General features: G+C 43.6%; 1 protein-coding gene across 2 annotated transcripts in view; it reads left to right on the plus strand.

Moving 5' to 3' along the window:
- STX18 (syntaxin 18) overlaps positions 1-25,859 on the plus strand; it is a 121,498-nt gene that overhangs the window by 64,149 nt on the left and 31,490 nt on the right. For both annotated transcript variants that reach the window (XM_082837567.1, XM_082837568.1), the window contains exons 2-5: positions 3,738-3,805; positions 16,400-16,515; positions 18,265-18,342; positions 18,502-18,568. In XM_082837567.1, coding sequence (XP_082693693.1) covers positions 3,738-3,805; positions 16,400-16,515; positions 18,265-18,342; positions 18,502-18,568 — 329 coding nt within the window. The remainder of the gene's footprint in view (positions 1-3,737; positions 3,806-16,399; positions 16,516-18,264; positions 18,343-18,501; positions 18,569-25,859) is intronic.

The raw sequence follows: 25,859 nt of genomic DNA on the forward strand, positions 1-25,859 counted from the left end.
TTTTGTTGGTGGTGGTTTTTTTTAAATGGCATTGATCCACTTAAATGGAACTTTAAGCAAGGCTTGCAAGTACTTAGAAATAAAATAGCTAGAGATTTTGCGTGGGGTTGAGGTGTTGGTTCAAATGTGGGTTATTACTAGTTTGGCAGCAGAAAATCTGTACTTCAGAATCACCAAACATGTTAAAAGAGAGTGCAAAATGGGAGATTTTTTTAAAAATCATGTTTTGTTAAGAAAACATGTCAAGTATATACTAAAGTAGGCCGAGAGTGTAAGGAGCCCGCCTGTGCGCACGTGCCCATCTTCAGATGTCAGCGCAGGACTGATCCTCTTTCCTGTGTTCCTCCCCACCTCCATATTATTTTGAAGCAAATCTCAGGTATCATGTCATAAGAAATTGGGATCACATCTGTTGTACTTTAAGGGAAACTTCTTGTAAGCATGTTTTCTGAGATACCTGCGGGGCCTTCTTGTTCCTGGCACTTATCCCCTTGCACCATTCTACCCTGGTGGACTGAAATTAGCTAAAGCTGGGGGGTGCTGCTGGGTCTAGCCTACGTAGTAGATTCCTTTGGGCCTGTTCAAACTTTTCATTGAAAACTGTGACTCCTTTTTTTTTTTAAAAAAAAAAACTGTTTTGGATAAGGCTTTAAACAGGTATGCTATGACTGAATGTTTGTGTCACCCCAAAATTCATATGTTGAAGCCCTGCTACCCAATGGGATGGTATTTAGTGGTGAGGCCTTTGGGACCTAATTAGGTCATGAAGGTGGAGCCCTCGTGAATGGGATCGGTACCCTTAGAGGAAGAGACACAAGACCACCATGTGAGGATTCAGCAAGAAGGCAACTGTCTACAAATCAGGAAGAGGGCCCTCACCAGGCACCAGATATGCTGGCACCTTGACCAGGACTTTCCAGCCTCCAGAACTGTGAGAAATAAGTGTTTGTTGTTAAAGTCACCCAGCCTGTGGTATTTTGTTATAGAACCCCAAACTGAGACAAAGTGTATTAGTTTCTTATTGCTGCTGTAACAAATTACCACAAGTTTAGTGGCTTAAAACAAGAAAAACTTACTATCTTCTAGTTCTGTAGGTCAGAAGTCTAAAATGGGACTCCCTAGACTGAAATCAGGGTGCTGGCAGAGCTCTGTTCTTTTCTGGAGATGCTAGGGGAGAATCCATTACTTTGCCTTTTCAAGCTTCCAGACGTTGCCTTCATCCTCTGGCTCCCTTCCTCCATCTTGAAAGCCAGCAATGTTGGATTGAGCTGTTCTCCCGTTGCATCGCTTTGACTCTCTCTTCTGCCTCCCTGTTCTCCATTTAAGGACCCTGTGATTACATAGGGGCTACCTACTTGGATACTCCAGTATTAATCCAGGATATTCTCCCTATTTTAAGGTCAACTGATGAGCACCGTAATTCCATCTGTCACGATAATTCCCCTTTGTCATGTAACATAATATAGTCACAGGTTCCAGGAGTTAGGACTTGGACATCTTTGGGTGGAGGTAATGGCATTACCCTGACTACCACAGTAGGTATAATCCTTTGGGGATTATTCAGTACCCACTATCTATTCAACATTTAGTAAAAGTTTCTGAGGCTCTGCTTTGCACCAGGAACTGTGCCTAACAGGTTCTGGGGAAAGAGAGAGGACCCTTTAACCTCTAGGAGCTTGCACTCTGGTGAAGAGAAACCAGTCGGTAATGAGTCATTGTGGTCTGTGGGGAGCGCGGCAGGACTGAGGCCGCTCAGGACTTTTGGAGCTGAATTGTGAAGGGCCTTGAGTGCTGCATTTGGGGTTTGGACTCAATCCCATTGGTTAGGCCCAGAGATGACAATTAGCTGCCCTTTGGCAAGTCGGCCGGCAGAGATGCTTCCTTTGGCTGCAGTGTGTTTTAAAACCAGAATTCATCCCTGCCCAATGCACTGCACCCTCCATTCCTCTTGCTTTACTCCCTCACACTGCTTACCTGGCCCCTTGCAGGCAGGGGTTGGGGAAGGGAATGGAAACCACTGAAATGTATTAAACTTAACTTGATTAAATCTTGTATGTGGTACAGTAAATACCTTGTTTGCACATCTCTTAAATTTTTTTCCCAACAATCTTAAAAGTCAGATTTTAAAATGCAGCGTCAGTGGAAAATAGGAGTAAGAGTGTGAGGAAGGCAGCTGTGGCTTAGTGGTGGAAGACGGGACAAATTTGAACTCAGAGTCCCAGGCTTGCCTCTGAGCCCCACCAGGCACTAACCATGTGACTGGGAACGAGTCACTTAGCTTCTGCAAGATTCGCTTTCCCAACCTGGTTAATGAGCGTGGTGACGTCAATGCCCACAATGGGCTGCTGGGAAAGAACAAGGTCGTGTGTGGGGAAGTTCCTCACGGAGCCAGGGATGCTGGACAGACTCTGGCTGTCTCAGTTGTTGTTTGTAATCTGGTAAATAAATGAATATTGTGGCCATAGTTCAGTTTTTCTTCGATTCATGCTCTTATAGATGCCTAAGGGTGCTTTTCTGAACCATATTTGCTTTTAGTCTAGACTCTGTGAGAAATTTAACTGAACCCTTACTGACCTGTCTCCAGACAAATGCTGAATGTTTCTTTAGTGGTAAATACTATTTTTGCATTTAAACATTTACTCATTCCACAAATACTGACTGACACCTTCTGGGCTTCATGTTGTGCTTAGAGCCATGCGGGAAGCTGTGCAGCCCCTCCTTGCATGGTTCCTAACCCCCAAGAAAGAGGCGTGCATGCAAAAGTGAAGCCAGGGGACGTGGCTGTGTGTAGCTGAGTGCCCAGTGGGTGGGATGCAGAAGTGCTTTTAAGTTCAGAGCAAAGTGAAAATTAGCCTGAGTTGGCCTTGACAGAAAAACTTGACAGAAAAAGATGAAAGTTCAGCACATCCTTCAAGGATGGGGCTCCGTATGTTTGGAATAAGTACAAAGGACATTAGGAGGAAACTAGTGTGAGCTGTGGTCAAAGGACAGAGCAGGCCACCAACTTAGTTAATCATTCTCTCCTTCTGGAAACACTTTTGTCCATGTTGACCATGATCCTAGGTTTCTTCCTACCTCTTTTTATTTTATTTGTTTCTTAATCCCTCATTCCACACACATTACCTGACACATGCTTTAGTACTAGAAATGAGCCATCACAAATTCCGTCCTCTGTACTTTTGTGTCTGTTTTGTTCATCCGTGGAAGTAGGGAAAATGGAGACTTGCTGTGTAAGGATAAATTGTTGCTCCTGCATCTTTTCTTTAATTCTGCTGCTCTGCATGGGCCCTATTTATACACTTGATAGCTCCAGCCTGAGAATCCATCCCCTAGAACACTTGGAAGAAGGAATATTTTTCTATAAAATTTTGGATATAAGACATATAAGGAAGGGAATTGGCCTTTATTGAGCACATGCTGTGTAGTTACTAGACATGTACTATCTTACTGAATCTCGAAGTTCCTTAGAGATCATCTCTTCGTTATGTCACAGATCACAACAATTACAGGAAGAAGGAACCATCGGTAAGAGACCAAGACCCAGGAATGTGGGTGACTTTCCCAAAGCCACCCAATAAGTCAGTGATTATACAGGAGTCTAAAACCAGAGATATCCAGTTTGTAGCTTCAAAATCTTTTTACTACCTGCATTCCATTCTCTACTAATTTAAAATTTGTTGCATATGAGCGTAACATATTTATCCATATAAATCGTTTGCTCTTTCTTTTCATTATAGATTTCACACATTGGCAAACTGAGAGATTTTCTTCTCGAACACAGGAAAGATTATATTAATGCTTATAGGTAAGTGTCTATTTCTTACCATGATTTTAGTGACTGTTCTTTTCCATACCTATATTCCTTTTGAGCTTTTTGTCCTCACTTTTTACTAACTTAGGGTTGTAATGGGGAAGGTCAGTTTGGCAGTGGAAGAATATCTGCAGAGCAAAAAGGGGCTCCCCCCAGCCAAGGTAAGCTCAGCCATACCCCATGTCCTCAAAGTCACCATATCCTCACAGCAATGTCCCCTATTCTGATGTTCCCATGTGTCTGTAGCTCTTTGTGTGCCATATATGTTGTGAAACATGCAGAGAGAAATGGGGCAGTTTCTCATTGAATGCATATTGCTGAGCAAATGAAGAGATAATGCAGGTCATGTAAAAATGCCATTTGGAAAGACAAGCTCTTGCCTCTAGTGAAGAAACTTTTGGTTAGGTTGATTTTTAAAAAGAAAAAGCATTTTGATCGAGCCTTCCAAAGTGGCTTCTGGAATAGACTCCAGCTCTCAGTAGACACAGGAACACCGCCGTGCAGATATCATGCCTCCTGCTCTTCCCTGACCTACATTTGCACCTGGCTTTAGTGTGGCATTTCTACCATAGGAGTCAGCTTCAAGTGTATTACCTAAATTAATGGAAAAGTTGGATTAGACATATGAAGTGACATCATTAGAAGCATCTTTTTAGGATTTCATCATTATAAAACAAGGGATTTTGCCCTTCAGAAGCCTTCCTATCACAGTTAGAAAATACAGAAAAAAATCTGATTTTTAAAAAAACTTTGTCAATATATGCAAAAATGAAAATGTTTCATATACATTCTTTAACAGAGAAAATAATTATGCCCCAGGTGAATTTTAAATAATCTCTACCAGTTTGTCTACTTTATACTTTTAACTGTATTTCCTTTGCATAATTTTGGAATATACTAAATTATTCTAATGCTTAGTACCAAGAAAACCTTATTTTAAAGTTCTCAGTTAAAATAGTTGGTCACCACTAGATGGCAGTATAAATTTTATTTCTAAAGGTGTATGTACATCAGATGCTAATTTTATAGTGCATAAAAATGGAAGCGACAGTCATTTTGGAAAGCTTAATAAAACTGGTATAAGCCTGTCAGTTCCAGCTCCTTTCTTTAGTACTTTACAACTTAGGTTAAATAAGTGGTTGTAGAGATCTCTCATGGAAATCCATTATTAACTCCCCTTTTCCTTAAAAAGGCATCCAGCCAGGTGAATGCTTTAAAGGTTGGTTTAGTTCAGGCCACCCTGTCCCCTTATTAACCGTGCAAACCTGAGAAAGTCACTTAATCTGTAAAATGCAGTGTCTTCCTCTAAACCAGGGGTCAGCAAACCACAGCCTATAGGCCAAGTCCAGTCCGCTGCCTATTTTTGTACAGCCTGTGAGCTGAGAATAGTCCTTATATTTTTAAATGGCTGGAGGGAAAATAATAACAATAGGGACTTCCCTGGTGCCTCTGGTTAAGACTCCTCCCTCCCAATGCAGGGAGCCCGGGGTCCATCCCTGTTCGGGGAACTAGATCCCACATGCATGCCGCAACTAAGACCTGGTGCAACCAAAATAAAGAAAGAAAGAAATATTAAAAAAAAAAAAAAAAGAAGATGAAATTAAGGGAAGATGCTGGGCCAGTGCCCCACCTCCTCTTCCCTGGTTAATCAAATACACTGTCCCTCCTAACAGTATACTTGTAATACATAAGAAATAAAACCAGGTTTTAAAAATAATAATAATTATTATAATAATATTTTACCACATAAGAAAATTATATGAAATTAAATTTTTGGTATCTGTAAATAAAGCTTATTGGAACAGCGCCACACCCCTTCATTTGAATGTTATCGCTGGCAGCTTTTACACTATGACAGCAGAGCTGAGTGGCTGTGACAGGCTGTGTGGCCCTCAAAGTCTAATATGTCTACTCTGTGGCCCTTTCCAGAAAAGGTTTAAGGAGCCCTGCTGTAAATAATGAGAGTGATGATCACTTGCCACTTGTCAGGAGATTCAAATAAGACAGTACAATTGAAATGCAGTGCAAAAAGAAAAAACAATGAGGGAACTTCCCTGGCGGTGCATTGGTTAAGAATCTGCCTGCCAGTGCAGGGGACACGGGTTCGAGCCCCGGTCCGGGAAGATCCCACATGCCGCAGAGCAACTAAGCCCGTGCGCCACAACTACTGAGCCTGCGCGCCACAACTACTGAAGCCCGCGTGCCTAGAGCCTGTGCTCTGCAGCAAGAGAAGCGACCGCAGTGAGCAGCGTGCGTACCGCAACGAAGAGTAGCCCCCGCTCGCCGCAACCAGAGAAAGCCCGCGCGCAGCAACGAAGACCCAATGCAGCCAAAAATAAATGAATTAAATAAATAAAATTTTTTTAAAAAGCAGTGGATTTATAAAAAGATTATAAGGCTGCTATTCTGTAACTTTGCAGTAGTTTTAAACTTTTGATTATAATGGTGGGATTAAGGCATTTCTCCTCGAACAGCACAGCTCAGCTCCACACAGTGTGTCAGTGTTTCCAGAGCAGGTGTGGACTTAACTCCAAGTCCTCATGCCCCTGCTCAGGACAGTGGGCAACTGGCCTCAGCCTTCCCCTTTCCTGGCTACCATGTCAGCACACTCTGGGGCGGAGGACCAGGCTCCCTGGAGCCCATCTCACCCTGCCACTTACTGGTTGTGTGGCTGCAGCGTCAGCAGAACTAGAGCTCCTGAGGCTTTCTTAGTTTTGACCAGTCATTACCCCATTATAGAAACTCAGTCTTTAATTCCTTTTCCCAGTTGCAGTTCATGGCCAGCCAGTGCGGTCTGAGCTTCACTCCTACCCCTGTTTTGGTCCCTTTGAAAGATCAGGGACTTTGAGGGTCAATCACACCTAGGTTCTAGTCCCAGTTCTGCCATGTATTAATCATGTAAGTGTATACAGCTCACTTCACATCTTTGTGCTTGCTTTTTTTGTTTTTTTTAAATAAAGTGTGGGTAATGTTCTTGTGAGGATTAAAAGAGATGTGTGAGAGTTCCTGGCACATAGAAGTCCCTTGGTGAATGGTACCTGAACTGGAATCCCATTTGACCTGTGATGAGGTTGCGGTAGTGGTCAGTTGATAAAGAAAGCACCTCTAATTTCCTGCCAGAAGGGGGCGGGAGGGAGAGAAAGAGAGAGAGAGGATGCCAGAGTCAAGTCGACCTGACAGAGATGGATGTGTTCTCAGCGTGATCACTAGTGAAACCTAGGGTGGCGGCAGAGGTTAGGTCTGCAGGAGGGTGACCTTGCTGAACGCTCCTGAATTAGACGCACTCAGCCATTAGTGCCACTGAACGGTCACAGCCCCGGAGCACAGAGAGCACAGAGGCCCCTGATAGCATATGAGAGAGAGGGCAGGCAGACCCAGAGGAGAGGACAGAGAGGAGCCGTGGCTCCACGTGTGTTCATGCCCATGCCCAGGTCCTTCTGCCAGGCTGTCAATCAGAGAAGTCCCTGCCCCCAAGGGAGGGGCAGGAGGGAGGATGCTGAGGTTAGGTGTCACGCTAGAGGAGTGGATTCATGTAGAAACATGAGGACTAGGGAGTAAGCATTCCCCTCCATGCCCTACAGTCTCTCCAGATGGAGAAAGGCCATCCTTATCTTCTCCCATCAAGCTCTCCCTCCCAAAGGTGGTAGACTGTTTAAAGCCTTTCTTTTTTTTACTGCTCTGCCTCCCAATGCAATGTGCTGGCCTTGGCTTGTTACTGAGAAGATTTTGGATGGAGTGTGATCATGGAATGGAGAGAAATATTACCTTCAGACCCATAAAGCTATGTTAGCTTGGCATAATTAGGAAGCTGTAATCTTTTCCACAATGTAGAGCTCAGACTTTATTGACCCATTTAATTTTTTTTAAATAATGACATTTTACCAGAGCAGAACAGCATGCAACCTAGGTAGCCTCTGGCTGGATCTCTTGAATGATTTTAATTAAAACTGATTCCTCCACTTCTGGTAGATGTACCTTTTCCTCAATATCCTGGCAACGAAACAGTACCACCTGGGGGAGAAACTTGGTTTTTGTTGTTGTTACTAATAGAATAACCATACTGTCAATTTCCAGTTTAAAAGGTTAATATATAATGTCTCCTAAAGGAATATCACCTTTTAATTGAGTAATCAGTTTTATCAAATTAACCTTTAGACCTTTTCAGTTTCACTGAGCTGAGTTTCCATTAAGTCAAAATAGAGTAGGAGGATGTTAATCTAATGTTTTTGGAATTAGTCGTTTATAGGTCTGCTCCGTCCACAGGGTACATAGCCACTTGGAAGTGGGTACCTGTCTTATTTATTTGTTCCTGACCCCGTTAGCCTCCGTTTCCGGAGAGATGGTTTCTATTAGGGGCGGCACAGGACTCGCCACCCCTCTGCTCACTGCTCTCACTCCGCCCGCCTTGACCTGACCGGGGAGTTGGGAGGAGGGTGGAGTGTGCTTGCCCAGCCCCTTCCCCGTCTCTTGGGTATTCTGCCTCAGGTAGAGTACATTCTGTCCAGGGCTACCATGTTAAGCCAAACTAGTTAAGAAAACAAAATATTGGGGAGGGTTGGGATAGGGAAATAGGTCTCTGTTGCTTTTCAGGTTCTGCTGAGGGGAGGACCATCCATTCCCCAGGAACCTGTGGGCTTCCTTCTCTCCTTCCAACGACCCCCCGCCCCCGAAAATGTGGACCCTGGGGTTGGGGCGTGGGAAGGTGCCACAATGAGGGAGGAGAGGAGCCTGGCCTCCTGGTTGGCCCTGGGAAGAGCCTCAGGCTTACTCCTCCCTCTTCTCTTGGGGTCCTGTCATCAGGATGGACACATTCCCTGCCCCTCTGTGCCTCCACTTTTCCAGGGAAGGGTCTGGAAGGGGGGGTGCCCGCAGGTCTCGGGGTGGGAGTGAAATAAATCTGGGAGGGACCTATTAAGGAGCACAGTTGTGTAGCTGTGTGTCAGGCCTCTTCAGGTCGGCCTCATGCATTAAGTGAGGTCATTCAGAAAGTATTTGGCTCTTGAGATATTGATTTATCAGCCTACTAAATCCTAGGTATTGCTTGTGATGATGGGATACAGTAATGAACAGACAGACAAATGTCCCTGCCTTTATGGAACTTATATTTTGGAGAGGACGATAGACAAGAAACAAAATAAATGAGTAAAACATAATAGTGTTAGAGCAGGATAAATGCTTTTAGGGGGAGGGGAGAAGGGAAAATAGAAAATGTCAGGGAGGGCACAAGTTTATAAACGTAGCTTAGGGAAGGACTTTTTAAGATGGGGGGGACATTGAGTAAACACCTAAAAGAAGTAAGCAGTCAGTTGTTTATCTAGGTATCATCCAGGGAAAGGACATTCCAGAAGGAGAAGACGGCAGCAAGTGTAAGGTCCTAATGCAGGAGGATGTCTGGAGGGTTCAAGGAACCGCAGGGAGGCCAGGGTGGCTGGAGCAGGAGGGACTGGGGAGTGTGGGGGGTGGTAGTTGAAGATGAGCTCAGAGGGGGCAGCAGCCAGATCTCGTGAGCCGTCTTAACGGCTCATGTAGCTCTTGTGAGGACCTCGGCTTTTACTCTTAGGGGGGAAGCACTAGAAGGTCCGTACAGAGGGTTGATAGGATCTGAGTAACTTTCTAACAGATCAGTAAGGCTAGTGTGTTAGAATAATCTGTGGAGGGACACGACAGAAGCAGCAGACCAGCTGGGAGGCTACGGTTACGTTACAGTCCAGGCGAGAGATGCCGATGGCATGGCCCAGAGGGGTTAGCAGTGGATGTGATAACGAGGTCACATTCTGGAATTATTTTGAAGGTAGAGCCAACGAGATTTGTTAATGGATTAGCTGTGAGCTGGGAGAGAAAAAGAGGTGCAAGGATGACTCCAGGTTTGGGGCCTGAGCAGCTAGAAGGAATGGAATTGCCATCAACCCAGATGGGGGAGCATGTTTGAAGAGAGCGGGCAGGAGCTGAGTTTGGGGCATATTTGCAACACAGGTTAAACATCTGAATAGAGACGTTGAGCCAGCAGTTAGATATATGTGTCTCAGGTTCAAGGAGAGGTTCAAGCTGAAGACATAAATTTGGACTTGTCATTGTAGAACTGGTATATACGCCGACCAAAAAAAAGCCACGAGCCTAGCTGAACTCATCAAGGGAGCAACGTAGACAGTGGAGAGATTGAGGGACTGAGGGTAAAAGGTATCAACAAAAAGCCTGAAAACGAGCAGCAGCCGGGGAGATAGGAGGGAAACGGGAGAGTGTGTTGTGTTGGGGAAGACAGAGGAGAAAGCAAATCAGGGGAAGGGGAGCCATTAGCTCCATCCAATCTGTGGAAAGTAACTGAGGGGAGGGATGACCCAGTGGTGACCCTGGGGAGTCAGGACCACAGTGGGGGGATGAGGGCAAAAGGCCCTTTGGATGGGGTCGAGAGAGAATAGTCAGGAAGATGGAGACAGGGTTGTAAGCGTCTCAGAGGAGTTTTACTGAAAAAAGCGGGGATATTGGACAGTAACTGGTAGGAGACATGGATTTGAGAGTTTTCTTTTGTTTTTTAAGTTGGGAGAAATAACAGCATGTTTGTATGTGTCTAGGAAAGATCCAGTAGACGGGGAAAATTGATTTTATTAGGAACTAACACGTGTAGTGTTCACTGTGTGCCAGACACTGCCTGAGCACCGTGTCTGCGCAGTAATTCTTTTACGGTTGATGGTGCACGAGAGAGAAACTGGGGCCAACCTGGTGCCCAGGTGGAGGGGCAGAGCTAGGAGATGGACACCTCATCCTTAGTAGCTGGGGAGAAGGCACAGTGTGCCGGCCCATGGGAAGCGAGGTGGGGAGAGCTTGGAGGAGCTCTCAGAAACCAGGAAGCACAGTTATTACTGATGCTGCAGATGGGGACGGAGGTGTTGGAGGTTTGAGCTGTGAGGAGAAGATAGGAAACAGGCACCTGGGAGAGTGGGAAAGCAGACACAGTGAGAACATACCGCATAATTGCCAGGCACCATTAGGGGGCCATGTGTGGTTAGTGATCATATAAAGCCAATATTTTGATCTCTGTCTGATTCCCACTTGATCCTAAACTCAGCTGCTGGTGAGCTAGTAACTCTCCGTTCTCCGTACAGCGCCGGTCTCCGGACTCTTAACTCCAAATGGCCCTTCTCTCATTGCTTCCCACTCCTGGCATTCTTCCAGGAGCCAGACTCTTCCTGTAGCCCTCAGAAGTTTAGGATGGAAAGAGTCAGATCAATTAAACAAAATCCAGGCAACCAAATATTTTTTGAGTCCGTCATGTGAAAGCAGTCTGTTATTAGTTTGTGGACTGCACCAGTGTTCTGTTCTCTTGATCAGGCCGCGGTGAGCGTCAGTAACCTCAGTCCTGTGTCAGCTTTGTGGCCACTGTGCTGTATGTCACAGTGACTTTTCCCTTTCTCCTTCATAAATTATAGAACTTCAGAACTTTACTTTGTCTAGATTTTATCACAAAGTGTTTAGAAGACCATTTGCCCTGGTTTCGCTTTTGAAAACAAAGTATCAATCGTAGACCATCTGGTCTCAAGAGCATTACTTCTGTCCTTTTGAGTTGCATTATAGGGACAAGTGTTGTTAGCAGCTTCTTTCTTTCATATTTCCAGTTCTTTCTCCTCTTCCTTCTGTGCCCTTTGTTTCTACTGCTGTCTCTTGCTCACCCAGGCCCCAGATCTCAGGGTCTGCTGATGCTTTGCCTCCAACATCTACTGTGTTCCTGACGATTTTTACATCTCAGATCCATCACCCCTTTTCAGTCTTGCCACCCACGCTCTACCATGGCTCCTGTCTTCAGTTCGACAGAAATTTACTAGCCCCTACCTGTGCTAGGGATATAAAGATGAATAAGGCAGGATTCTCTGCCTGATTTCCATAACCCATCACCTGATTTTCCCCCTCTCTTACAGCTAAATGTGGAATTGCCACATTTATCTTCATCAAGCTCTGCCTTTCCACTGGCTACAGAATAAAACTCCTCAAGTCATACTGGAGGCCCACCAAGAACTCATCGCTTCTACCTAGCCTGTGCTCCAGCCAAACTGAACCACTGACTGTTCTCCAGACAGGCTCCCCCTCTCCCAATTCCGTTCTATTGCTCAGAGTGTCTGCTCTTGTCTCCCACGGCTACACCCTGCCTTTCAAGATTTAGTTCATAGATCACCTTCCTTCTGATTAGCTAATGGGGAATAAGCGTCCCCTCTTCTGAACTCTTCTACCTTTTATGACTCAAGAAGTGCTTTGAGCAGTGGTTAAGAGTATGGAGCCAGGATGCCTTGGTTCAAATCCCAACTCTGCTAATTCCTAGCTGTGTGACCTTGGCAAGTTACTTAACCTCTCTGTGCCTCAGTTGCTTCATGCATAAAATGGGAATTATAATAGTACCCACCTCATAGAATTCTGATAATTAAGTGGGTAAATATATGTGAAGTGCTTAGAACAGTGAATTAGTGTTAATGCATGGACAGTGTTATATGGCTGTTAACCTTTGTTTATGATGTATAGTTGTGTACATAAGCCTGTGGACATTACCTGTTGTGATAGTTTATTGAGAGCAGGGTCTATGTTTTGTTCATGTCTGTAGCCCAGACATTAACAGTTCCATTTCATAACGTATGTTGGGCATATGCCATGGGCAAGGTACTACACTTGCTCATATTTAATATTTATAGCAAAAATGAGATCGTGGTCTTTAACTTTTGTCCAAACCTTTTCAGTAACCTTTGGAACAGAGTCTAAAATAACTTACGTTATTCTCTCTCCTTCTCTGTCTTCAGGAAGTATCTAATTGCATATTAAATTAATAGGCAGAATGTCCGTGGTATTTTGTAATTTTGAACTTGCCCTTTCTTAACATAGTAACCAACCAGATAGTTTTTAAAAGCCTATTCCTTTAAATTTCTGAACCAGCGAATAAACTTACTCCTCTGGTTTTTTCCTTGTTTCTCCCTGAAATAAGTTGACTAATCCAAACCTATACCTAACGTAATCTCCTTAAACTGAATCTAATATTTAGATAAATTGAAGTCTGTAATAAAATTATTCCTCTGCACATCATAAAGGAAATAAAATCAAAGTTTGAAAAAGTTAGGTGTGCATGTCCCGTGAGAATGTATCTTTTGGAATTATTTGCCAGATGGTTAACCTTTTCCAAATAGTAGTCATTTTGTTATGGTGATTCTTAATTTGGGGCTACGTCACTGGCAAGCATTCGTTACTTTTGATGAGCGTTTCAAACGCCGATGATATAGCTAGTGCTGTTCTTACAACATCACAGCAGAATCAGAGTTTGAACCCTTTCTCAAGTTGCTCCATCTCCTCATCTGTCACGTCCTGAACTTTCCGTGCCGTCTTTGGCCCCGCATCTTACCATCTTTCCTTCCACACCTGTGCTTTCTTCTGTGCTCTGTGTCCTAGGCGTCTCCTCGTTTACCTCCACACCCAGTCAGCCCAGTCTTGTAGACCCGGTCTGTGAGATCTCTCTCAGATCTGTTATGCTTCCTCTTCCCCACTGACATGGCGTTGCCCAGGCTCTGTTCATCTCTTCCTGGATGCTCAGTGCCCTCTTAACTGGGGTCTGATTTCATCCACCTCCAGGCCAGCGACCACAGAAGACCCCATGCAAAATGCAGATTCCTCTGTTTAAAATCCTCCAATGACTAAGCCAGCCGGCAGTCCCCACCTTCTGTACCGCAGGGACTCCTTTCCAGTTGATAGTGGCATATTTGTATTTTGTATGATTGTTGTATTTGGGGGAACCTATTGATACTGAAGAAACAGCTAATGCAGATTTGGTAACTTTAAATAAATGTGTACTTATCATAATCTCGTCTGCATTCCTTTGGAAAATTTGTAGACATATGCTAGGCACATTCAGCGTGGAGACACTGACCAGGTGCATGTGATGTGCTGCCCCTTGAAATAAATTAGGGGGTCCCAGAGGTCCATAGCTAGGATGCTTGGTTTACAGGGACCACCTGGTATACTTCCGTTTTCCCTTTCATTCTCAGATGTGTCCTGTTGTAGATCATACGTTATGTGGTCATTCCAACCATGACCCACAGGCTGGGGATTTGGAGCAGGTTTTCTCCCGCTGTCTCCTGTGTGGAGACTCTTCCTCTCCACCTGCCCAGCACCTCCCCTGCATGAACTTACCACTCCCCGCATGGGTCCCACAGTCCACTTCCAGACCAGTGCCATCCACCGCAGTTCCTGTGCCCCCCGTGTCTGTGCCAGTCTCCCCTGTGGTGTGGTACCCTCTGTGGGAATCAGAAATGAGCCTTACTTAATTAACTTTGAACCTCCAGCCCCGCCACAGTGCCTGACATATGGGGGGCTAGTATACAAGTGAGTGAATGAATGAATTGCGAGGATTAAAAAGTAAATAAAATACATGTTAGGCACCGAGAATAGTGTCTGGCGCCTCCTAAGTGCTCAGCTAATGTTAGCACACTTACTGTGTGTGGGACAGCATTTTTAGGTATTGGGGAAACAGAAGTAAACAAGACAAAGTCCCTGCTTTCATGAAGCTTGCATTCTCCTGGGAGGAGATGGACGTTACTATTTCAGAGTGCTGTAGAGGAAAACAAGCCAGGTAAGGAACGTATAGTCGGAGAGGAGTAGTGTGATTTGGGCAGCTGCAGCCCTCACATCACAAAGCAGAGTGTGGGAGGGCGGCTTTGGAGCTGAGAGACAGTGACTTAATAACCAGCACAGACTATTTACAACAGCTGAGACATGGAAGCAACCTAAATGCCCATCAACAGATGAATGGATAAAGAAGATATGGTGTGTATATATATATATATATATATATATATACAATGGAATGTTACTCAACCATAAATTAGAATGAAATAATGCCATTTGCAACCACATGGATGGACCTAGAGGTTATCATACTAAGTGTAGTAGGTCAGACAGAGAAAGACAAATACCATATGATGTCACTTATATGTGGAATCTAAAACATTGTTACAAATAAACTTATTTACTAAACAGAAACAGACTTAGAAAACAAAGGGGTTACCAAAGGGGAAAGGGGTAGGGAGGGATAAATTAGGAGTTTGGGGATTAGCAGATACATACTGCTATATATAAAATAAACAACAGGGCTTCCCTGGTGGCTCAGTGGTTGAGGGTCCGCCTGCCGATGCAGGGGACATGGGTTCGTGCACCGGTCCAGGAAGATCCCACATGCCGCGGAGCGGCTGGGCCCGTGAACCATGGCCGCTGAGCCTGCGCGTCCGGAGCCTGTGCTCCGCAACGGGAGAGGCCACAACAGTGAGAGGCCCGCGTACCGCAAAAAAAAAAAAATTAAATAAATAAATAATAAACAACAAGGACCTACTGTACAACACAGGGAGCTATATTCAACATCTTGCAGTAATCTGTAATGGAAAAGAATCTGTATAACTGAATCACTTCGATGTACACTTCAAACTAACACATTATAAATCAACTATACTTCAATTTAAAACAAAAGAGTTAGGGAGACTAAAGAAAATAAAAACTAAAAATAACCAACACAGGCAGTGACCACCACTGAGGGCAAGTGCTGGGTGCGGCACAGGGGGTGGTCGGTGGGGCTGGTTCTGGTCAGGCCGTGTGAGCAGAGATGCGAGGGCAGAGAGAGGGCAGGCATCTGCTGGGAGAGAGCCCAGGCTGCCGAAGGTTGTGTGTCTGATTGGGGGATAGCAAGGAGGCCAGTGTGACTGGAGCAAAGTGAATGGGAACGAGAGGCAGGAAGTATGGTCACAGGTGGAGGTTGGGAATATCAGGACTTTGTATTTTATTCTCAGTGAGGATGGGAACGGGGGCTAGTGCGGCTGGTGGGTGGAAGTGGAATGATTATCTAGGGTCCCTTTTAACTTGACATTTTGTGATTCTGAATTTCAGCTGTAGTGTCCAGGGTGTCTCATCACTGTTCATAATAATGCTGCAGCACCCACCCATGTCTTACAGAAATGAGCACAGAGATATAACTACAACAGCTTCAGGGTGCGGCATTACTGAAAGTGGGCACCCTTACTTGTTCAGTAACTTTAGAGTTTTAACTGATTATCAGGGGAAGTGAAATGGTTCTAAAAGCTCTTTCATGGTGAGTTTTGAAGACCACTTGTCAACATGGGAGAAATGCCAGCCTGAAACAGCTCTTCACAAATGGTGTCCCCACAGCGCTCTCCGTGAAGCCCCCAGGGGTTCCTCTGGGGGACTCCAACTCTGTCAGTGTGCTTTGTGACAGCCGTCAGTAGCTGCCCCGCTGTTCTCAAAGTCAAAGCCCACACTCTTAACAAGGCCTGTGTGCTCCGGCCCCTGACTCCACTCCAGGCCCGCCACACTCTCGCTGGCGTGGCCTGCTCCAGTTTGGTCTTCAGGAAGCTTTTCCTGACGGCCGTCGTAAGTGTTGGTTCTACTGTCTAGAGCGTTCTCCCACCTCTCAGCCTGGCCAGTTCCTCCTCATTCTTCAAGTCTCAGCTTAAACGTCACGGCAGCAGGGAACTTTGTTCTTCCTTTCACACCCCGTGACTCCACGTGTGGTCATTTGCTGCTGCCCTTTAATTTTGTCCCTCTCTCTCTCTTTGTTAGCCATGTCATGTCTGAATATGGGAGAATGACGGACACAGAACGAGACCAGATAGACCAGGATGCTCAGACATTCATGAGGACCTGCTCAGAAGCGATCCAGCAACTGAGAACACAAGGTGCCGTGCCCCGCAAGATGCAGCCAGCCAGCTGTGTACTCAATTAAGTACATCATGCACGTGGCACAGCCGCGTAAAGCTCTCTTTTGTGTTCTTATTTCGATTTAGGTTTCAGAACTTTCAAATTCTTTTTTCCTGATTAGTGTTTTAACCTAAGCTGTTAACAATAATGAAAAGGCCATGAATTCAAGTTAAACAGATGGGAAGAGGGAGGTGGAAAAGACCTCTCCAGACAGAACCAAAAATTTACCAAGGGGCCAGGGTCAGAGAAGATGAATCGTGTGTGGAGGTGTGTGCGTGTGTGCCTGTGTTCTGGGTGGCACTGAGAGGGGCAGCAGTTGATGGCATGTGGACAAGGATACAAGGTCTCTAAACTCTCTACTTAGAGTATTAAAGTAAACTGCAGTATCAGACGCTCATGGTTAAGAGGAAGACTCTGGAGCCTTGGCTGCTTACGTACCCACCCCAGCTCCACCATGTTCTGGCCATATGGCCTTTGGCAAGTCACTTAATCGCCCTGGGTCTCAGTTTCTTCATCTATAAAATGGAGATATTTCTTAGTGTATATTTCTTAGGTATATTGCTTAGGGTTTTTATGAGCATTCTCATGGCATCCTTAGAACAATAGCTAGCATTAGGGTTACTGTTATCATCTCACTTTCACTGATGTTTAAATCTTACTGAGAGGCTGAGATGGCTTCCTTGATTCTTTTTCAATTTGCCTAGGCAGATACAGATTCCATTAACATAGCATAGAGTTCAAGTGGCCAGATGCTGTTGTGCTTGACACAGACTTTGTTTGGGAAGCTTCCATGGACAGCCTGGAGAGTCTGTTGAAAGCTATAGACATTCCTGCCAGAAAAAAATATACATGTGCACAAAATTTTGTGTATAATTTCATGGATCAGCTAAATTCCTCACGTGAATCTCAGATGACGCGGCCCTATGGTAGAAACAGATCATGCCCCCTGCCCTTAAGGACATTCATTGAGATAACCTAGAAAATATACATGAACATTAATAAAATGAGGAATTAAGTGACCTTGGCCTCCTATTGACTCGGAGCCTTAGTTTCTTCATGGGTAAAACAGGCCTAATTAGAATTGCCTTTTGCCTTGTTAGGATCATTAGCAGTGATTTACGTGAAGTACTAACAGGGTGCCTGCACATGGTAGGTACTCAGTCTCTCATAAACCGAAGCTGTCTTAGCAAAGTAACTGGCACAGACTCTAAGAAGAAGTGATGGTTCACAGAAGAAAGGCATCCTTGTGCCTCAGAGAATCAAGGTTTCCTGGAGAAGGAAGGTTTGACTCGGTGTCTAAAGGAAATGTGAATGGCTGAGGGGAGAGGATGGAGCATTCCAGGCTGAAAAACAGGCAGGCACAGGGGGCGTGTGTGCTCTGAGTTTGATTTAAACGTGTTACTTGAAGGTCAGCTTGAGCGTTGGGCGCTGTTAATACGAACAGGGTCAGCACTCAAGAAGAGGGCTGTGTCAGATGCCATCCCTATGTGCTGTAATAACCCATAAATTATTTGACTAGTTTTTCGGCAGGTTGAATCTTTTACTCTCACAAAGCCTAATAAATCTTACTCTTTTAAAAATGTAATGTCACTTGACACAAGACTTGTTTTGTAGCTGTGTTTTTAAGAATACTTCTAATAAAGAAACTGTTGTGAGGAAGCTGAAGATGAATTGTTCTTCTGTGTAATTGAATACAGAGCCCTGAATATTGTCCTTTTCTGTTACAGCCCACAAGGAGATACATTCCCAGCAAGTGAAGGAGCACAGGAGTGCTGTTTTGGATTTCATTGAAGATTACTTAAAAAGTATTTCATTTTATCTTAAAGGGCAAATGTGGCATTTCACAATAGATGGGATGCAACATTTAGCTTTGCTAGCTGAAGACTGTCCTGTCTCATTGTATTTAATGATACCTTTGCCTGAGAAGCAGTTTTAAGTGGTCTCTGCTATCTTCCCCTGAACAGGAGTATGTAAACTCTACTCAGAACAAAGAGCCATCCGAGTTAAGCGAGTGGTGGACAAGAAAAGATTGTAAGTATTGTCTCCATTGGTGTTCTTTAATTAATAATAGCAAATAAAGTTTGTAGAGCACTATGCTTTAGAGTCAGACTGGGTTGCTATATAAACATGAAAAATAAGCTAACTTAATCAGGATATGTCATAATTAGTGAGATCAGTAGCAAGTTCAGGGTGGGGACTGGTACCATTGAGTAGCAAAGCCTAGGACCTAAGAGCTCCAGCTTGCAGGCAGGCAGCCTGTGTTTAAATCGTGGCTTTGCTGTGTGACCGTGGGAAGATTGCTTAACTTCTCTGTGCCCTAGTTTCCTCACTTGTAAAATGGAAAGATTTATAATACCTACCTTGTTGGGTTGTTGTGAGAATAAAATGAGTTGATGTAGGTAAAACACTTGCCGTTGAGTGGCTAATATATGTTAACTTATACTATTACCTGCTCTTAAGCATTTTCCATGTGTCAGGCACTATGTTTATTTCATTTAGTCCTCACAGCCACTCTATTAAAAAGTATTAGTACCCCATATTATAGAGGAAGTTGAGGCTCAGGGAATTTGGGTTACTTGCACAGTGTCACATAGCTGAACTCAGATTTGAACGTCAGGTTAACCAGGGCAGATTTCGCAAACAATGGGCTTTGTGTTGGATGCTGAAAGAAAATAATCTGGGTAACGGATTAGAGAGGAAGAAAGCAGGCCAGGCTCAGGCAGGAGGGCAGGCAGAGTATTTGCCCAAAGCAAGTCCTGGAGGAGAAGTTAGGGCCTTGATGGTGTGTGATTTGTCATCGAGAGGTGGTGCGTGGTCACTGGGTCTCACACCCACCAGAGCGAGAGATGCCAATTCTGCTTCCTTATCTCAGGCGGACCTTGGCACTTGAGACTTAACAGGTACCTTGAGTAAAGTAAGAAGAGGCTTTGGCAGCTGCCTCCTCAGTTCCTGGTTCTCAGCAGAGGTTTGGACAAATTAAGGTCAGATGGGAATTGTTCTCATTTAGGCAGTGAAGTTCATTCTCGTCTCCTGTCAGATAGCTGCCCTGTGCCAATTACTTTGAGCAGAGGACCTTGAGGGAAATAACTGTGTGACCCTTCACAATGTAGTCCAGCCCTCCCTTCTAGTTCTTTCCTCACCTTACCCCAGAAGGCATCTGCCTAAAACATACATATACTTTTATCACTCCCTTGCTCCAGTGTCTTTACAAAGCTAAACTTCACAGCATGACATTCCAGGCCCGTAACGATTTGTTTCTTAGTTGGTCTCCGTGGATTTATGCTCTGACTATACCTGACTACTTTGTGTTCTAAAGAGGCCTTGTTCTTTGAAATTTTTATGCCTTAATCCTTGCTGAGGTCTCTGCCCAGAATGCCCTTCACATATATATTTATATTCCCTGCCCCTGTCCCCTATATTCACGTGGCAAGCCAATTCCTATTTATACTTCCAGCCCCAGTTAAGATGTTGCTTGCTCTTTAAGGCCTTTCGCAGTTCCCATGGGCCCTATTAGTAGCTCCTTCCGATGTAGGTTCCCTGCGCGTTGTCATGGTCAGGTGTGACACTTCCACTCTTAGAAAGCTGCTAGTACGCCCCCTTAGCCCAGTGTGCGGCATGATGCCTGTCCCAGTCTAGGGAAGCCACTCAGTAAGGACTGTGGAATGAATGAATGAATGAATGGCAAGTTTCCTGAAGATAATTTGGCTGTTAAGTAGAGTTGTTTTCACTGTCAAGTTGGATTGGTGGGTTCTTTGTTTTTGTATTATTTTGTTTTCATTGGTGATGGTTATGTTAAAAATCATTCTTATAAAATAGATTTGCGAAACCCAAGTTCTCATGTTTTATGGCATTGTTGCTACTCTCGTGTTTGTTTTTTTCTTGGTGAAAGAAGAGCATATTTGTTAGTAAAGGGGCAGTCTGATTGTTTTGTATTTTAAACCTTTCACAGTGTAAGAGAAAAGTTATTCTCTGATGGTGTTTATTTTCATAGAATGGTAATATCGCACTAATCTCTCACACCAAAGGGCTCTTATTCCAGACGGGGTGAAAATGTTTTGCCCGTGAAGGCAGACGTAGTCTCAGCCGAGCTTTCTGGGGTTTTCCCTCCATGCCTGCTCCATTTCTTAGAAGGATGCACCATTGTCAAATGTAGCTCTCTTCACCCATCCCTAGGCACTGTGCTACCTGAGTTGACAGTTGCACCTGCTGTTAGTTGCCTTAAGCTGAGCATGCAGATGGTGATAACTCTTGCTGGGGTCTCACCTCTGTTCTTCCTCCTGCTATGAGACTGAGAGTCCTTTGAAGACAGGGACCGTTGTGTCTTTTCTCTCTGTGGTCCCAGTGCCTTAATCAGACCCTAGCACAAGATAGGTGCTCAGTTAAGGGTTCTTGAGTGAAGGAAGGAATGGGGCACAGGCACTCATTACAGGATCCTCAGGTCTATGTATTGAGAGCTTATAAAATGGAAAGGTTGTGGGCAGTATAGACACAGCATTGGCACAGGTGACCTTGTCATCCCCAAAGGGTTTGACGTACACCCATATCCTCCTGATCACCTGAAAGCACTAATATTTTGGTTAAGATTTAAGTTGAAATAGCCAACAGATGCCCTCCTGGGTATGTGCTCTAATTTAAAACATCAGAAACGTTTCCCCTTTCCAGAAAGCAATCAGGTTGAATATCAGTCGCCTTTCTTTTTCCTGGGAAGAGGTTTGAGGTGGCGATCTGGAAATTAAAACTAACCTCTGATATTGTTTTTCACGAGTTCAGAGCATTTTCTCTGTTTAGGTGTAATAAACTATACAAAAATCCAGGAACACATCCAAACTTAAAATAGTAGGGCTTCTCTTCAAATTGCTATTTCTTTCTTATTCAGTGGTGAGTCGTCTGATCCTGAACCTACCCATGGCTAACCTCACTTTAAAGTTTGCTGGGTTTGGGTGCATCATTTGAACACATCACTTTTCGCTAGTACAGTGATATTCTTAGAGTGGGAACTCCTGGCTATTTTTTCTGCTTCAAGGGAGACTTGAGATTGATAAAACATATTGCCTGAAAGATGATGTTTCTTCTAACATTGCACAGGTTATGAAACAACAGATAGGAAGTCTAGACAAGTTTACAGCACCTTCTGAATTTATCATTGTAGCTTGAAGTTAACTATCAGAATATTGTCACATCCTACTATTAATTCTAAAGGATAATGTGAGAATTTCCTATGATATTCTGAGGAAATCCTGGCAACCTAAATAAAATAAGTGTTACTCTGTAAGCAGGTTCCATGGTCAAACAAGTTTGAGAAACTCTTAGTGTATAGAGTTCCCTGAGTCTTTACACTGACCCTGTGCCTTGATTCCATCTTTCTAAGAGAGAGCCCTGCTCACTGTGGAGCCCTTTACTCTTGAAACACCTGGCAAACACACTTTAGAAATAGTGCCCAATCCCATGGCCAGGTGTAAGACCTTGAGTTATTTATTATTTACTCCCTTAGGTTGGTTACAAAAGATAAAAATTTTGCTGCATTCCATTTTTCCTTCTTTAAAGAAAAACTGGTATACTTACAACACATGCTCTCACCATACTTATTTGGTACTTAAAGAACGTACTCATAGTATTATTTATGATTTGGTCCTCTCATTCCAACTAGATTGGAAGCTTGGTGAAGGCAGAATTTTGTCTTTTACCTCTTCATATCCACAGCCCCTAACCCGGTATCCTACACATTGTAACAGCTCAATATATTTTGCCAGTGTTGGGGATGATAATGATGATAGAGATGAAGAAAACAAGAAGTGATACGATGTGATACTAAGTCCATAGCAATGATTTTGTGGGTTTTTTTTTTAATTTCGGCTTTTTTTGTATTTGACGTACAAAATTTTAAAATATTTAAGGAGTACACTGTAGTGATTTGATATATGTATGCATTATGAAAGGATTCCTGCCCATCTAGTTAATTAACACATTCATAACCTCATATATTCATCTTTTTTTTACCTATTTATTTTTTGAATTTTTGTATTTTATTTTATTTATTTTTTATATAGCAGGTTCTTTTTCTTTTTCTTTTTTTTGCTGAGAACATTTAAGTTCTTTTCTCTTAGCAAATTTCTGTTATACAATACAGTGTTATGAGCTATAGTCATCATGTTGTACATCAGATCCTTAGACCTTGTTCATCTTATAATTGAAAGTTTGTACCCTTTTACCAACCTCTCCATATTGCCCCCACCTGTGATTTTGTCTTAGTCACCACCTAGAACAGGGGATCAGCAAACTATGGCCTGCAAGCCAAATCTAGCCTGTTTCTGTACAGCCCTCAAGGAGAACATGGTTTTTATATTTTTAGATGTTTGTAAAACAAGAAGCAAAAGAAAAAAAGAAGAATATGGGGTTAGAGACCATATATGTTCTTTCACAAAGCCTACAGTATTTCTCATCTGGCCCTTTACAGGAAAAGCATGCTGACCCCTGGCTTAGACCAAAGTCTCTGAGGTGAAGGACCACATTGTTGCTGTTTGTTCTCTGCAGTCCATCATGGACTGATGTGTCAAGTTCCACTGTGCAGGTCAAGTTCGTAGCTTATGCTGCTGGTGAGCCACCACAGTAGTTTGATAACACCTGAAGTGGTCTATACCCTGTTCAGAGACAGGAGTCCCCTGATTAAATGGCAGTATCAAATTGCTATAAATGTTTCTAAATGCTTATTCTTCATTTTTGTACTTATTCATAGCAGACCGGTAACAAACAGTTCATAGTCTCATACTGGTCTGCGGACCATACTTTGAGTAGCACTGGCCTGAAAATCACCCAGTATGGAGTAGATGCCCAGTAAATATCTGTAAGTGTGAAGATGGCTTAAGGTAGTGTGAGATATTCCTGCTCTGTGGGAGTACAGGGTACCTGTGCCAGAGTGGATACCTTAGACTGAAAGCCATCTTTGAAATGAGAGTGCTATAATATTAGGTATCAAAAATATCTCCTTTCTACCCAGAGTCTTTGTTGGGGGAATAAAAGAAGTATAAGAGCTATGCCTGACTCTGGAATATTAATCATTTTTCTCAAATATTTGTACAGGGCTTTATTTAAGGTTTGCAAAGAACTTCTTCCACATATTTTCTTGTTTTGAAACTGGAAAATCTGTTTCTCTCCCTCTCTTCTATCTCTTCCTGTTCTTAAATTTTAAATAAAATCCCAAAGTCTTTCAAATAAGGGACCTGGAAACAGATGTTGGCCAGGTGGAAACTGTTTGGATTGCTGTTATGAAATGCTCAGCTTTCAGTTAGAGAAATCAGTTTAAGTAAATCATGGAGCATAAACTGATCTTTCTGATGACTTTTTAAAAATTGCTTTTCTCAAATTGCCTTCAACTAGTTAATCTGTAATTTCCCTGAGGATCTCAGTAGACATTCTGTGTATAATTAGATCTGTTTTTATCACTTAAAAAAAAAAGGCACTCAACTTCATCTGCGTCTGCTGCATTGCAGTCCTTTATTCATTTTAAATTAAAAACTGGCACATTAGCATACCCTGGACACAAAGGGCGACAGACATTAATGGAACCCTTTATTTAAAAGTCAGTTAAGCCCCTCTCCTTCCTGAACAATTCAGTCCCGGAGCCATGGAGTGGGGCAGCGTAAGACGCGTGTCTGCAGCTTCGGGGAGCTGTCATTTCCCAGGGCAGGTCAGAGTGTGAGCAAGCTGAGGAGGGGTGGCTCAGCATGGGCAGTGAGAGCCTGAGCAAGGACAGGGGCGTGTCCACACGGGGGAGGAGTGGCAGTGGAGGTGGCAAGTTGGTGATATACAAGGGGGACTGATCAAATAGTAAGTATATACGGATAATGGGAGCCAGGTTTCACACTCAGGGGAGTGAAAGGGAAATTGGATTGGAATGAAAAGTACTGGTGTGAACTCATGGTTTTCATTTTACATAGGTAGATATAGAAATGAAATATGGTTGTAAATGTGTATGCGTGTCTAGGTCTGCAAACACATACACATTTTTTCTGGTTCTGTCCACTGAGAGGGCCTGGACGCACCGATATCCCAGTAGCAATAAGAATACTTAGCACTCAGATCTTGGCTTCTTAATAGCAATTTCAGCTTCCAGGAACCAGCGCTCCTTGGAGAAATGGCTGATTCTGGGGCTGGGTCAGGGAAAGTATAAAATGAGCCTGGAACATTTTGTTGTGCCAGAAAGCAAGGAACGAACGGCTCAGAGAGTGATGGGGACATGCAAAAGGACATAAGCCAGTTTGAAGGGGGCTTCTGCTGACCAAATTAGAGACAATTGGACCGTCAAAATACATGGTAGCAGATTATAACCCATTGAATAAAGTAGGGCATCATGAGCCCATCTAGAGAGGAATAAATAAATGAGTAAATTGAAAGTTTGAAATTGATAATTGCATAGTATCTAAGCAGTCCCTCCCCCAGGACTTATTAATTACAAAGAGGAAAGAGCAACTTTACAGTTACAGCCACTACCTTAATCAAGTGATCAAAGTGAAATCATGTACAGCCTGATAGGATGAAATGAGAAGTATGGAAATAGAATATCACTTCTATCATATCATATTGTTTTTATACCAGAGATGCATAACCAGAATGCAACCACGAGGAAAGGTCAGACAAACTCAGATTGAGGGATGTCTTACAGAATAACTGGCGTGTATCAAGGATTTGAAACTCAAGGAAAGGCTAAGATCTGTTTAATCCAAAGGAGACTAAAGAGAAACGACAACTAGATGCAGTCAGTGTGTGACTCTGAACTGAATTTTTTTCTTATAAAGGATATTATTGAGATCTGGTCAAATTAGAATGAGGTCTAGGGAGAGGATGGGAGAAATGTATCAGTGTGAATTTCCTGATACAGATGGTTGTATTCTGACTGTATCAAAGAATGCTCTTGTTTTTAGGAAATACTAAAATATTCAGAGTTGAAGGGGCATCAGGTTGGCAACTTACTCTCCAATGGTTCAGGAAAAAGCATTCTTCGAACTACAGACTTCTCTGCATGTGATTATTTCACAATAAAATAAAACCCCGCAAGATCCCATTTCACACATGTTAGAATGGCTAAAATAAAAGTGATAAATGTTAGGGAGGATATGCAGCAACTGGAACTCTCATTTATGGCTGGTTAATAATTGGAACTCTGATTTATGGCTACTTACTTCTAATAAAGTAACTCTTTATTAGAACCAGCCAGGGACTTCCCTGGTGGTGCAGTGGTAAGACTCCACGCTCCCAATGCAGGGGGCCCAGGTTCGATCCCTAGTCAGGGAACTAGATCCCACATGCCACAACTAAGGAGCTGGTG

This window comes from Leucopleurus acutus (genome assembly GCF_964270905.1).
Source record: "Leucopleurus acutus genome assembly, chromosome: 4".
NCBI lineage: Eukaryota > Metazoa > Chordata > Mammalia > Artiodactyla > Delphinidae > Leucopleurus > Leucopleurus acutus.